Below are 14,199 nucleotides of genomic sequence, written 5' to 3' on the forward strand. Positions count from 1 at the left end.
TCTAAAAAAAAAAAAAAAAAAAAAAAATAGGAAGGGTTGGGGATGTTGCTCAGTGGTTAAGTGCCCCAGGATTCAATCCCTGGTACCAAAAAACAAAAACAAAACAAAAGAAATGACATCATGACATGTGCTATAACATGGATGGACCTGGAAGACATTATGCTAGGTGAGATAAGCCAATCATACAAAGAAATGCTGTGTGATTCTGTTTATATGTGATAACATGGAATAGTAAAATTCAGAGATGGAAAGTAGGATGGCAGTTGCCCGGAGCTGGGGAAGGGAATGGGGCCTGGTCTCATGGATGGAGAGCTTCAGTTCTGTGCAGTGGAGAAGGTTTTGACCATCTCACACAGCTGCATCAGTGCCCTTAACCCTATTTTAACCCTATTGCAAATGTGCATTAAAAAATGGCCAAGATGGTAAATTCCAACTTATGAATATACTTCAGTACAATTAAAAATTTTAACACAATCCTAAGATAGTTAACTAGGAAGGGGTGTTATGTGGATTCAAAACAGCTCTGTTTAATTCTGGACCCTGATGACCTTATGCTTTTCTACCTGGCATTAGGTGGGGCTGTGGGGCTCCTGCTGCCCTCTCTGGGGAGAGGACGCACCCTGCTCCTTGGCATCATGGGGACTTCAGGCTTCATTACCGGATATGCTTCCACCAGTGAAATATGAGCAAATAAGAAACAGGTGGTTTCAATGAGGGAGTTTTAAGAAAAAATGGAAGGGCTTGGCTGGCCTTTCTTCTTTCTGTTTTTTTTTTTTTTTTTTTTTTTTTTTTTTTGGTGCTGGGGACCGAACTGGCCTTTCTTCTTTCTGCCATGAGACCAGCACATCAGTGAGGGTGGCTGTTCCGGCAGTCTGGGTCACGGAGTGAAGATGGAACAGATCAGGTCTGAATCTCACTCATGATCAACATTTGGTGACTAGTAGGAAAGAAACACTCTTTTAGTTGTAAGCCATTGAGGAGTGCGGACCTGCAGAACTGCACTGAACTGGCCCTATGTGACTGATACGGCCAGTAGGCTATAGAGCTTTGAAGATGCACTGTGAACTTCAAAGGCACAGAGCAGGTGTGAAGTGGGAATGGGCAGGGGATCTCGACAGCGCATCTCTCCTAGGACTTCTCATTTTACTGTTCTATTCTGTGCAGAAACACAACCCAGAATAGGCTGACTCAATTCCAAATGTTTTGGGGCCTAACTCATGTGTGGTCTGCATTTTGAATGTTTTTGGAAATTATTTATCAACAATCATATCCTATAGATTTTTTTCTCTGTCAGTTCAATTTCTATTATTGGCAGTATGCTAAGACAGAAAATGTGGCAACAAATGAATTTATTTTGTATAAAGGCAGCATCTCCTAAGATTTGTAGAATAACACTGAGTGGCAGGCTATAAGATTATGTGGATACTTTTAAATGTTACATAACAAAATAGTTTTATCTTGGAGGGTTTTTCTTAGGCCCTCTGGGTTGACTGTCACTCCTCAATATCAGCCCTATCAATTTACTTATTCTGTAAACTCAGCCTGCAAAAAGTGGCCACTATGATATTTCTAAGACCGAATAAAGTGAGGAATATAAGACATTCCTACAATGGGAAAATGACTGAATAATTTGTGGGGTGTTATCACAAAAGAATAAGATATAGTACTATGATACACAGGTAACTAAATACACAGCATAACCTTCAAGAGATGTTTTTGTGTAAGAGAAATAATCCATGGAACACAAGTCTGGGAGGAAAAGACAAATTATTTTAATGATCTTATTTCTGCATGATAGGATAGGATTGTGGGTGATTTTATCCCCCCCCCAATTTTCTATAGTAAATATGTTTTCCTCCATATAATAAAAAATAGAGGTTGTTCATTTGAAGAACATTGTTGTGTGGAGTTTTCAGGGATAATGTCTCCATACTGGTGACTGCACCTGGCATTTCCTTTAAAAATATGGGATTTCAAGAACATATGCTTGCAGAGATTAATTATACAAAACTCAGTATGTTTCTCAGCTCCTTCTCTTGGACACCTGATGGTAATAAGATGACTTTCATGAAAGGGAATGCTGTCAGCAGTAGCTGAAAAATACACTCGGCACGGACTTCCCTTGAGATGATCATCAACATTAGTAAGCAAGCTGCCCAAAAATGTGGCACTGGGCAGAAATCAAGTAATCAAAAGCTACTTTCTGTCCAGCAGGGAGAAAGATTCATTTCAGAATCAGTTAAAGTATTATAAATGGACTTAAATCTTTGGATCACAGGAAATGGACACCACGTTTTGAAACAGAAACATCTACTTTATGACTCATCCAAAACTCAGAAACTAAGATGCTCACTCTCCCCAGAGTGTTCGGATGATAGAAAACAGTCCTTAAGATTCTGGTAGGAATATTGCTACCCTGAAGAGGGAACTAAACTAAACTGATTCCACCAGGAAGAGAAACAGACCTGGAGAGAGTCACTGTTGAACAGATACTCATTGGGCAGCAGCTCTGATTACTTGGGAGAACTCAGGAGTTAAATAATGATCAAACCTGGCAATGTCTATGCCTCAAGGAGATGAGACTCCAGCAAGGAGGGGGGGCAGCAATCAGATGACCACATGCAAGATGTGGTATGCATGTGGCTCTAAGTGGTGCCCCAGAACATAGCAGGATAAGGGGATATCAGGAGATGCAGGGCTGCTGATTATATATGGACTCAGGGGGCACTGAGGACATACTGCAGGGAGGGCCTAAGAGAGGTAGGAGTGTCTCCTGGCCATCTGGACAGCAAAGGTCAAGGACCCGCAGGAAAAGTAGAATGGCAAGTGGGCTCAGGAGAAAATGAGCAGGAACAGGAAGTGGGGAATAGATTGTGGAAGACCTTTTTGGATATTTTAAGGATTTATATAAAGAGTGGATGGAAAGGGACTGGAGGGGTCTGAGCAACAGTGTGACACCTTTAGGATCACTCTGACCCAGGACAGAACATCTCGACAGTAAAGGCCAATACCCTGATCCATGGGAGAGATGGGGTAGTGTGTTCTAGGGTGAATGCACTAAGTGGTAGATTCTCAGCAAATTTAAAGTCAGATACTGCATCCATTGTAGGGTATGAGAGAAAGAGCGTTAATGACGACTGGGATCCGCTGGCCCAAGGGACTGAAATAATGGGGGTTGCTTTTGCTGAAATTGTAGAAGATACAGGTTTGTAATGGCTGGGAGTGCAATCAAGAGCTCAATTTAAGAAATATTCAATTTGAGATCTTATTAGATAATTCTTGAGGATGTCGAGGGCCTGGATCCATCCACATTGACAACCACAGTTACCTCTTGAATTTTCGGTTATGCAAAGCAAAATATTGGTCCTACAGATTCTTTCTTGTGAATTCTGGATGTAAAACTCTGACAAAGTCTCCTTTTAGAAAGTAATGACATTTCACCATTTTGAAGCCATCTGCCACTATTCCTCATCAGCCTCACTGACGATGATGTTGTCAAGAGCTCACTCTCTGGGTTGCATGTGACAGAAACACAACTTAGATTACTTCAAGAGGCTAATCAATGTTAACTTAAAAATGCTTTTAAAAAGCCCAAGTATTTGGATATCAAAAAAATTAAGTGTTTAATGGAAGCTACAGTACTTTCCTTGAGAATCCTTGTGTTATTTTACGTTAATCAGAAATATCACCTATGCTCTGTGCTGATATAAGCCTTGCATATAGAATTCCAGGATTCTGAGTAGGTGACAGTTGCACCTTGGAAGCAAGGTAGTAAAAGGCTGCAGTGTGTGTTCCGAATTTGCAATGTGCTGACAAGAAGAAGCTTATCCGATTAATGATAGTACTTCCAGGTTGACCTAGGTTTTGAGGATTCATCCACTCAGCCAGCCTTTCCACAGATAATGAGTGCTAGGTTTGGACTGGTGAGTGAGTTTGGAAGGACTCTTTCCCTTCAAGGGTGACACATCGAAGGGGGAGAAAGAGAGCAAGTAAAAAAAAAAAAATTGCCATCTTAGTTCTCTATGCACCAGGGATACAGATCATTTTCTTCCTAGTAATATTCACAAGCGCATTACTATAATTCTTAAACAGGATTCAGAGCTGGGCCATGTCAAAGGTTAGGATGATTAGTAGAAGAGTCGGTTTTACTTCTACTTTGGCATGTTTGAACAATTGTTAACATAAAATTTAAAAATTAAATGTACCGTTTAATATGCCCAGGGATTTTAATGATCTTTTATGGATTTCCCACACATTGTAGCAAACTTTTCCTTAATAACATCTGCAGGTCACCATGTAGAGTGTAGGCAAATTGAAGCACCAGGAGGGCATAATTTTGAAGAGATTTTATTCAGTTGTTGAAATTCCTATCAGAGGACTGATCTATCAGCACAGAAACCCTGTCTGTGATTACCTTACCCAGCTCCTAAGCACAGAGCAAACTCAAAATAGATACTAGCACCACATGAGTCATGAATATTTTAACCATATGGTTAGAGGAGTGGGTAAGAACGTTTCTGGGTCTGTATGGCTGTCCTGCCACTTTCTCTGCTATTTCTGTAAAGTCATCTAGCCCTATGTGCCACAGCCCTTTCATCTCTAGAGTGAGGATCCTCACCACTTCCAAGCCATGCAGTCGCTGTGAGAATTAAGAATCAATACAGGAAAAGTACTTGGAACTGTGACTGGAAATTGCTCACTAAGTATTAGTCATTCATAGTATAATTATCATTATCACTGTTACGGACAAATTTCTACTTTAAATTGCTTATTTATATGCTATATCTAAATTATAAAAGGTTTTTTCCTTCTTCTTGCAATTTTATTTCATTCATTGTATGTTATTGTTACATTCTCACTAACTTATAATTGGCCTCTTCCTTTGTGAACTGTCTTCCCAATTCACTGTTTTTCACCAATTCCGTCATGACATTAAACCATCTTGTGCGACCATATTTCCCAATGAGTAATCACATCGATTATCAAGTCTGAAGAAAGAGTTCAACAAAGCTGTCTGCATACATCTTCACAATCAGAATTTCAATATATATATAAATAATGGTGTATTTATATGTTTTACTAATTCAGAACTGTTACTGGGAAAGACAAACATATTTAGTAAAAAGTTGTAAATACAGAACATTTTCAGTGTACGTATTTCCAAACCAATGTTCTCCTTTTTTCTAAGAGCAGCCACATGATATGCATGATATTGGTTAGCCTTCCCTCATGACTGGGCAAGGATAATGTTCAACTGCCATAGGAGCTGTTGCTTATGAAGGTACTAAAATGCTTTGTTGCTAAACTTTTGCTCTGTGATATTCATTATGCTCGTAAGCTACCAGCCATGCTCTTTTCCCCCTTATACATAATGCAAAGATAAATGTGCAAACTTCCCTGATAAAATTGATGCTTATTAATTAACATCTAAAGCAGTAGGATTATGTTTATATATATTTTAAACTATCAATAACAATGCTGGCCCATTATATCCAACTTCATGTAATTAAAGTTGTTAGACATTTTAGCCAGTAAATGTATGCTTTCAAATAAATTTGGAAATAATATATGAACGCAGGACTGGACTAATGAAATTGGTGACAAAACATAATCACTGCCTCACTCCTTCATAAAATCAGTTAAGCAGATAAATTTACTAGAGTAAATTTTGAAAATAAATTAAGGAAATGGTTTTCTGCAAGCAAAAATATTAATGTGCTAAAATCCCCTAATTTCTTCACTCCCCTTTCTTATCACCTGTAGAATGAAAATAAGAAGGAACTGAGCATGGACAGCTTGGCTCATGAATGCTCTCAGTCATTTTTGGCTATAAAAGAATAAACAGCACAACTCAGATAGGTGCGCTGTGACAGAGAAGCAATGAGACACCACGATCAGCTGGGCATCATGAGAACATTTCAACTGGAATTTCTGTGGGACACTCCAAAACGTAAACCGATGATTTCTCATAGGCTACTTAAATCATAACTGCTCATTACTGCAGGTGAGTTTACCTGTGAACGCACAGCCAACAGAAACTCAGCTTTGAAGGTGACACAGCTATCTCTGATTCCGTTTTCAAAGTATCAATATCTACGTGTGCACCAGAATCTCCTGAGCATTACCTGTTAAAGTATACTGCCATCTTTTGAATAATGTGAGAAAGAAAATTAAAGAACGAAAAAAAACACCACTTCCAAGTCGTTGGTATTAAGCTTATTTCTGCTTATCAATAACACCCAAGATTTGGGGGAACTAAAATTTAATGGAATTGAACCCATTGAAATGCATCCCATTTAAAAAGAACAGTGCACCATAAGGTTTTTCAAAAGGTGCTTATTCATTTTCATATGGAGCCTCCATTTAAATATTTAGGGCTATCATGAAGACTAGACTATGTGGGGCTTGAGTAAGGGTTTGGACCAGGTTTATATCACTCAGTGGGATTAATGATCTGACTAGTCCACTGAAAATGTTGAAGGATGCCATCATTTTTAATACAGACTATTTTCCTAGATATTCAAAAGGTGGGAAAATACATACGGGTTTTCTTGGTGGTCGCGTTAACTGTGGCACTGAAGGGGCCGGTGCCTGCACTGTTGTATGCCCGGACAGCCGCGTAATAGGCAAGGTTGCTCTTCAGTCCCCGGAGCCTGGCTGAGGTCTCGTTTCCGGCCACCCTCACCTTGCTGGAGGACTCCTGCTCTTCCCCACTGACCCAGTACCGCACCTGGTGAGGAAGATGCACCAGATGAGAAGGCTGGACCCAGCACCACCTTCCTCATTCCGTGGTTTTCATTAAAATGAGGACTGCGATTTACTTTCTTCTTTATTTGACAAATACTTCCAGAGGACCTACTGTGTGCCAGGTGCTGCATTAGGCTCTGTGGCACAGCAGTGTACACATAGGAAAGGAACCCTAGGAGGAGAATGAGGACAAACATGTACACAGACAGAGCAGATAAATTCAGAGTGTTGAGCATGATCAGACTACGATATCACAGTGGGAGAAGGAAGGGGAAATTGCCTGCCTTTTCAACCCTTAACCAACTGAGCCCAAGGTCAAGTCCAGAACACTGTCAGAGAGGCATGAACTCTATGGACAGCTGAGGTTCCTTCCTGGAAGAAAGTGAACTGTCAGAGGAAAACATTATTAGATTGACTGTCCTGCAGTGCCAGCCACTGTCAGGTGACTAACAGTGCACACAGAGCTGCACCAGAGGGAGTAAAAGCAGTTAAAAGGGCTGATTTTCAATAGGAATGGGCATTAAAATATTTTTCACATATTTCATTATCCTGGGCCACGCAAAGTGATCTTAGACATACCAGGACATATAAAGAACTCAAAATACTTAACACCAACCAACTAACCAATCAATAAATGGGCTAAGGACCTGAACAGACACTTCTCAGAAGAAGGTATACATTCAATCAACAAATATAGGAAAAAATGTTCAACATGTCCTGTAATTAGAGAAATGCAAATCAAAACTACTCTAAGATTTCATCTTACTCCAGTCAGAATGGCAGCTATTAAGAATACAGAAAACAATAGTGTTGGCGAGGATGTGGGGGAAAAGGCACACTTACACATTGCTGGTGGGAATGCAAGTTGGTGCAACCCATCTGGAAAGCAGTATGGAGATTCCTTAGAAAACATGGAATGGAACCACATGGAAAACATGGAATTTGACCCAGCTATCCCACTCCTTGGTTTATACCCAAAGGACTTAAAAACAGCATACTACAGGGACACAGCCATATCAATGTTTATAGCAGCACAATTCACAATAGCTAAATTGTGGAACCAAACCAGATTCCCTTCTATAGATGAATGAATAAAGAAACTGTGGTATATATACCCAATGGAATATTACACAACATTAAAAGAAAATAAAATTGTGGCATTTGCAGGTAACTGGATGGAGTTGGAGAATATCATGCTAAGTGAGGTAAGCCAATCCCAAAAACCTAAGGCTAAATGTTCTAATAAGTGGATTCTGATCCATAACAGGGAGGGGGAGGCATGGGGAAAAATGGAGAAACTTTGGTCCTGCAAAGGGGAGAGAGGGTAGGGATGGTGCATGGGGGCAGGAAAGATGGTGGAATGAGATGTACATCATTACCCTAGGTACATGTATGACTGCACATATGGTGTGATGCTACATGGTGTACAACCAGAGAAATGAAAAGTTGTGCTGCAATTGTGGACAATGAATCAAAATGCCTTCTGCTGTCATTTATACCTGATTAAAATAAATTAATTAATTAAGAGAAAGATATACAAACATATGGTGAAAAATATGAATATAAGAGAATATTTGCTGAAGGGAGGAAAAAGGTAGAGAATAAAATAAAAATACATTCTTAAGTACTTACAATTCACACTATAAAGTATTTTACTATAAAGTTTTGTGTGCTTTCTTTTTTTGAACATACAGATTGTCTATAAGTAAACAAAGTAAAAACAAAAATTTATGCAAATATATGGTTTAGGAAAGTGTACATATTCTTTGTGTAGATAAGACCTGGTATTACCATCTGCTGATCTAAAGCAGGGGCCACATAGTTAACACGACAGGTTCTCACAAGGGCATAAGCATATTTCTTACTTTTATAAATATAGACAATCTCTTCTCTCTTCTCTCTTTCTCTCTCTCTCCTTTTTTTTTTTGGTGTTGGGAATTGAACTCAGGGACACTCAACCAGTGAGCCACATCCCAATCCCTATTTTGTATTTTATTTAGAGACAGGGTCTCACTAAGTTGCCAAGTGCCTTGTGGTCCCTAAGTCTGGCTCTGAACCGGCAATCCTCCTGCCTCAGCCTCCGAGCTGCTGGGACTACAGGTGTGCCCACCACGCCCAGCTCTACTCTCTTCATTGCAGTATATGGCCACCTTGTTCTGGCCTTTATGTTTTACTGTTGAAGGCAAAATATAAAAATAGGAAATAATTATTATAACTTATACAACTAAAAAGCAATTTGAGCTCAATGAAACTGGCAATAATTGATTCTGAGTGCACAGAATGTTGGAAATGGTAAAGGCTTGTTACCACAAGAAACAAAAACAAAAACTTAAAGACTAAGAACATAGCTCAGTGGCCAAAAAGGAAAAAAAAGAAGAAAGAAAAAAGGAAAGGAAAGAAGGCTTAAGGGACTGGGAAGCTGGACATAGGACAGAGCAGATTTTTAATAATGGAGCTACTCAGCTTTGCCTGATTGGAGGAGGATAGACTTTCTATTTAATTAATTAATTATTTTTTTTTAAAAAGCAGAGTTCTAATTTTCATGTAAAATGTCCTAAATTTAGGGTTGGCTCAAAACCAACACTGTGTTGATCAAACAAAACGTGCTTATGGGCCACAGCTGATTACAAGTGTCAGTCCTCTGTACAAAACACTATAACTTATTCTCTCTTAAAACACCACTGGGTGAGTGTTAAGGTCCTAAATGATAAGTGAAAGCAAATTATATATTGTGCTAGATCAAAATCTCCCTATGTATGTGCACATGGAAGGATAAGCACCCTTATATTCACACAAAATACTGATCTTATGGATGCATTTATGTGAATTTCTCTCAGAGAAGCTTTATTAGTTTTAATAAGAATCTCAAAGGGAGGATGTGAGCCCAAACAAGTAGTATTGAAGTGGATACATGGTTTCTTTTCTAATGCCATAGCCAAATAGCCTGTTAATGGATACTAAAAGCTTTTATATATGGTAGACTCACCAAGAGAAAACACTGTGTGTTGTTAGGTCTAGATGAGCCCTAAATGATAAGAAGATTTCCCTGCTCCTAAGAGCATTGTCTAGTTATTAACTAAGAATGATACAGATCAATAATTATAATAAAATGTACCAGACACAAAACCTGAAGCTTGGGATAGAGCATAGACTGGGGTAGCATATAAATATGACTGTAAGACGGCAGCAGGGAGGATTCAGGTGGTAAAATCAGGACTTCCCTAGCTTCCCTCCCCTGTCAGGTTCCAGTGCCAGGGTTGTTCCTTTTCTGATATATCAAACTGGTTGAACACAAGTTGCCTAAGAAAATGTTCTTAGGAGACTGATTTAAAGAAGACATAAAAATAATTTATAATTGGTAATGTGGAATCTCTTTTTATAAATCCATTTATAGAAAGTACTTGAAAGTTCTTGATAGCGGCATGTTTTAAAGTACTTTAACCAATCTCCACGCATCAGAAGGAGAGCTTTATTTTTAGATCTTAGTTGCTGAGAGGTATTAGAAACATTTAGACACAGAGAAAAATTGTGACAAAGTTGAACATGATACTAGTTAGTGAAGACTGATTATATAATCTTCTTAAAAAGCTTTCCTTAAAGAGCTGAATAAATATTCATGTAACTAAAACATAAGGAAACAGAGACGTGCCACTAATATTGCCAATTTTCTGAAAGAATTCCATTATGTTCCAAGAAATTTTGTTCAAAAATGCTTCTATAAGGCTAGATCATTTTTTTAATAAGGTGGAATAGTTAAGAAAGAAATAAGAAAGACAAATATCCCATTTTCCTCTCAGTTGTGTTCTGGATTTAAATAATAAAAGTACTCCAACTGAGAGAAGAGAATATTTCTATGCTAATTTGGATTTTTATGGGCACAATCACAATACAGGGATGGGGAAGGAAAGATGTCTATGTTGGAGGAACAAACTTTGAAAATGTAATTGTGCAGAAAAGGGTGAATGTAAAGTTGACAGAATATGAAGGTGGCATCTACAAAGGATGATCAGAGAGATGCACATTACCAAACACAAGACACACCCTGTTAATAAAAAAGCCAGTGTAGATACGACTAGAGGCAGGCCAGCTAAACACACTGATGAGTAATGGATTATAAAATAACTATACCTAAAATGTCCAAGTCTGTTTGAAAAGAGATTGAATCTATTATGCAAGAATAGGAGATAAAGAAAAAAGATCAGCCCAATTTGAAAAACAATAAGTAGGACTTGTAGACCTGAAAAAATGCAATGATTAAAATATCAAGGAAATCAGTAATAAGAATAAAGCTATAGACTAATGGTGGAAGGGTGAATTAATGAGCCCAGGACATAGCCTGAACAAAGAAATGAAAATTACCAAAGCAAAGCTGTGGCATTGAGAACAGAATGCAAAGTTCCAAACAGAGTTCCCAAAGGAGAGATGAAGGAAAAGGCAACGCTCAGAGGAAAAAATGGCTGAGATCTTTCCAGAGCTGAAGATATGGGCATCTTCATGGTGCAAACTCTGAACTTAGTGAGGGAACAATAAAAGGCACAGGAGAGGTTGGTTAAGACTGCCTTGGGTTCTCAACCATGCTTCATCCCTAAGAATCTGAGGGATCCAGTCTGCTCCTGTGAGCCGTTCCTGAGCCCCTGAGTTGGGGTTTGCAGGTGAGGCTGGGGCCTGGGAGGGAAGGACCTCATTTCCTGACAGAGTAGACAGCAATAACGCAGGCCATGATGGGCAGGGGCCTCTAGGTTCTGGTCATTACTGCTGACAGCGGACCTGTACACACAGCTGTCCCCCTGATCCATGTGTTTTCCCTCTGTGGTCTCAGCTGCCCTCTTTCAAAATGGGCAAGAAGGGTAACAACATACACAAAGATACTTTGAGAGACTACTTTCATAAAACCTTTATTATAGTATATTGTTATAATTGTTCTATTTTATTATTAATTATTGCCATTAATCTCTTTATTGTGCCAAATTTACAAGTTGAACTTTACTGTTTGTGGTTTCAGGCAACCACCGGGGGCCCTGGACCATGTCTCCTATGGATGAACGGTGGCTAGGGATAGAACCCTCCATATTGTGGAATTACTAAATGACTTAAACGGCTTCAGTCTTAACAGTTTAAAAATGTTTCCCTCCTCTGACCATGGAGATCCACCAAACTCAGTATTCAAGTTCTCAAATTTTCTGCATCTATAAACACTGGTAATTCAATTTTCTGATGAGATAATATGGTATTTTTTTTCCTTCAGAAAAATAAAACCACTTCACAAGTCAATATATTTTTATCTGGATAAATAAACAGAAACAAACTTGAAGAATGTCAAAACTAAAAATATAATTTCAGTTTCTGTAATTTGGTTATTCCCCAAACTAATGTTCCTGCTCCAAGTACTCCTTAATATCCCTGCATCAGATCTTTCATTTAATTTAAACATAAAATGAAATATAGCTTATAAAACTAATGTATTTAAAAGTAGAACCTCTTTTTAAGGCTGGAAGGAAATAGGTGTTAAGTTGGAAATACTCTTTTAATAGATTAAAATAATTTTATGTGTATTTACAGATTTCTAGAGAGATGAACACTTTAACTTAGCTATTAGATTGGGCACGTTTAAATCAGCAGAAGCCAGAGGGGGAAATGCATCTGAATGTCTTTTAGGGAGATAAGTCCAGGTCTGTCCTCCCTCTGCTCTCAGCCCAGGGAGAGGTATTGTGTGCGTCCTTGCCCTCTGACTTCTCTTTGGGTTTAATCAGTAGGACTCAGGAGAGACTGGGATGTTTACTCCCCACCATTTATAGTGCTGTGCCAGGGTTTAGTAGGGACCTTCTAACAAAGAACACAGCAGCACATGGGCAGTGAGGGTCATTCCCAGAATCTCCCACACAGAGTGAAGCCTGCTACACACTGGACCCTCTCCTCTCTGCTTGTCTCCATGGTACTGGAAACCACTCCTGCTGCATCACCAAGCCTCTGTCCCTCCCAAAGTCTGCCTTTTATTCACCTAAACACATTTTACTTTTTTGATATTGATGTAAGAATATCTCAACTGTCTGTACCCAATTTTCCTATGTACGTTCAACTCATGCCACAGTGAATTGAATTCACTGCAAGACAGCAGGAGATGAGATCCCGGGCACATAGCTTTTCTTCAAGTGTAATTTTCATATCCTCAAAAGAAAAAAAAAAGGTACTCAAATATTTAACATCTTTTTCTATTCTGATTAAAATATCAGGCTCTGTGCACATTCCATACAGCTGTGGGAACAGGAGGCTGGAGGAAGGCATCTAGAAAGTTTGGTTTGGCATTCTGATATATTACATTTCTTAAGTTCCTCTGCCACACTTAAAAAATAATCCTATGTGGTTCCCCCCAAATATGCAACTCTCATTATTTTGCAAATGTTGACTTGTTTCATTTGCTTATTAAATTTGTTCTTCCCAAGGTTTATTCTTTCTTAATGTTTAACTTTTATTAACATGTAGTAATGGTACATATTTAGGGAGTGCAGCGTGATACTCCAATGCCTGCATGTACTTCACATAGATCAATCAGAGTAATTATCTTTTCCATCTTGTTATCATTTCTTTTTGTTTGGAACCTTGGCGTTCTTCATAGAAACAGTGAATAGATTATTGTGAACTAGAGTTTATTTTTTCAAAGCACAAAAGGACTTTAAAGCCATGGTATATTCCAGGCAGGAACTCTAGCTCTCTCTCTCTTGGTGCCCACTCTCCATGAACTTAATGGCTCTGGATCCTCTTTTGCGGGTCTGCCTCTCTTATTCCTATCCAAAAGGGCACCAGGAAAGATCTGAGCCTGAGTTTAAAGGCACAGCAGATGAAATAAATTGGAGTCTAGGGAAATGAGCTCAACTACTGGTTGGTCAAATCAGAAAGAAAATTAGTCTAGATGCTAATGATGATGTGTGCTCAGCATGTTGCGAGGCACACGATCAACTCACGCCAAGATGAGAGAAAGGCAGGAGATATTAACGATTTTAAAGCCAAACTGGGGAAACTGCAACCCACAAAGTTAGCCACAGGACTGATAATTAAATACTCTGCTAAGTCATTTATTTTTCTAGGTTAATTTTTAAATCATTACTGAAACGAACAAAAGACATATTTTTAACTTGGTGGAATTACATAGATTATTTGAGATTTTTTTCTAATTAGTACATCTTTCTCTTAGCTTGTTGTCTTTCTCTTCATATATTCTACCAAGCACTTGGGGAAGAAATTTTTAATCCTTGTTTTTCCTTTCAATACAGTATACATGTTACATTTGGATATTTTGTCTGCTACTCTTTATACAAACAGATGTGATGAATTTATTTTTAAAAAGTATTTATTTTTTAGTTATAGTTGGACATAATACCTTTATTTCACTTATTTATTTTTATGTGGTGCTGAGGGTCGAACCCAGGGTCTCCCATGTGCGAGGCGAGCGCTCTA

The 14,199-nt window shown here is 38.6% G+C and overlaps 1 protein-coding gene across 6 annotated transcripts in view; it reads right to left on the bottom strand.

The window, feature by feature from the left end:
- Cntn3 (contactin 3) overlaps positions 1 to 14,199 on the bottom strand; it is a 260,616-nt gene that overhangs the window by 7,690 nt on the left and 238,727 nt on the right. For all 6 annotated transcript variants that reach the window (XM_048787016.1, XM_048787014.1, XM_048787015.1 and 3 more), the window contains one exon: positions 6,544 to 6,730. In XM_048787016.1, the coding sequence (XP_048642973.1) occupies positions 6,544 to 6,730 (187 nt within the window). The remainder of the gene's footprint in view (positions 1 to 6,543; positions 6,731 to 14,199) is intronic.

This window comes from Marmota marmota, unplaced genomic scaffold, assembly GCF_001458135.2.
Source record: "Marmota marmota marmota unplaced genomic scaffold, marMar, whole genome shotgun sequence".
Lineage (NCBI taxonomy): Eukaryota > Metazoa > Chordata > Mammalia > Rodentia > Sciuridae > Marmota > Marmota marmota.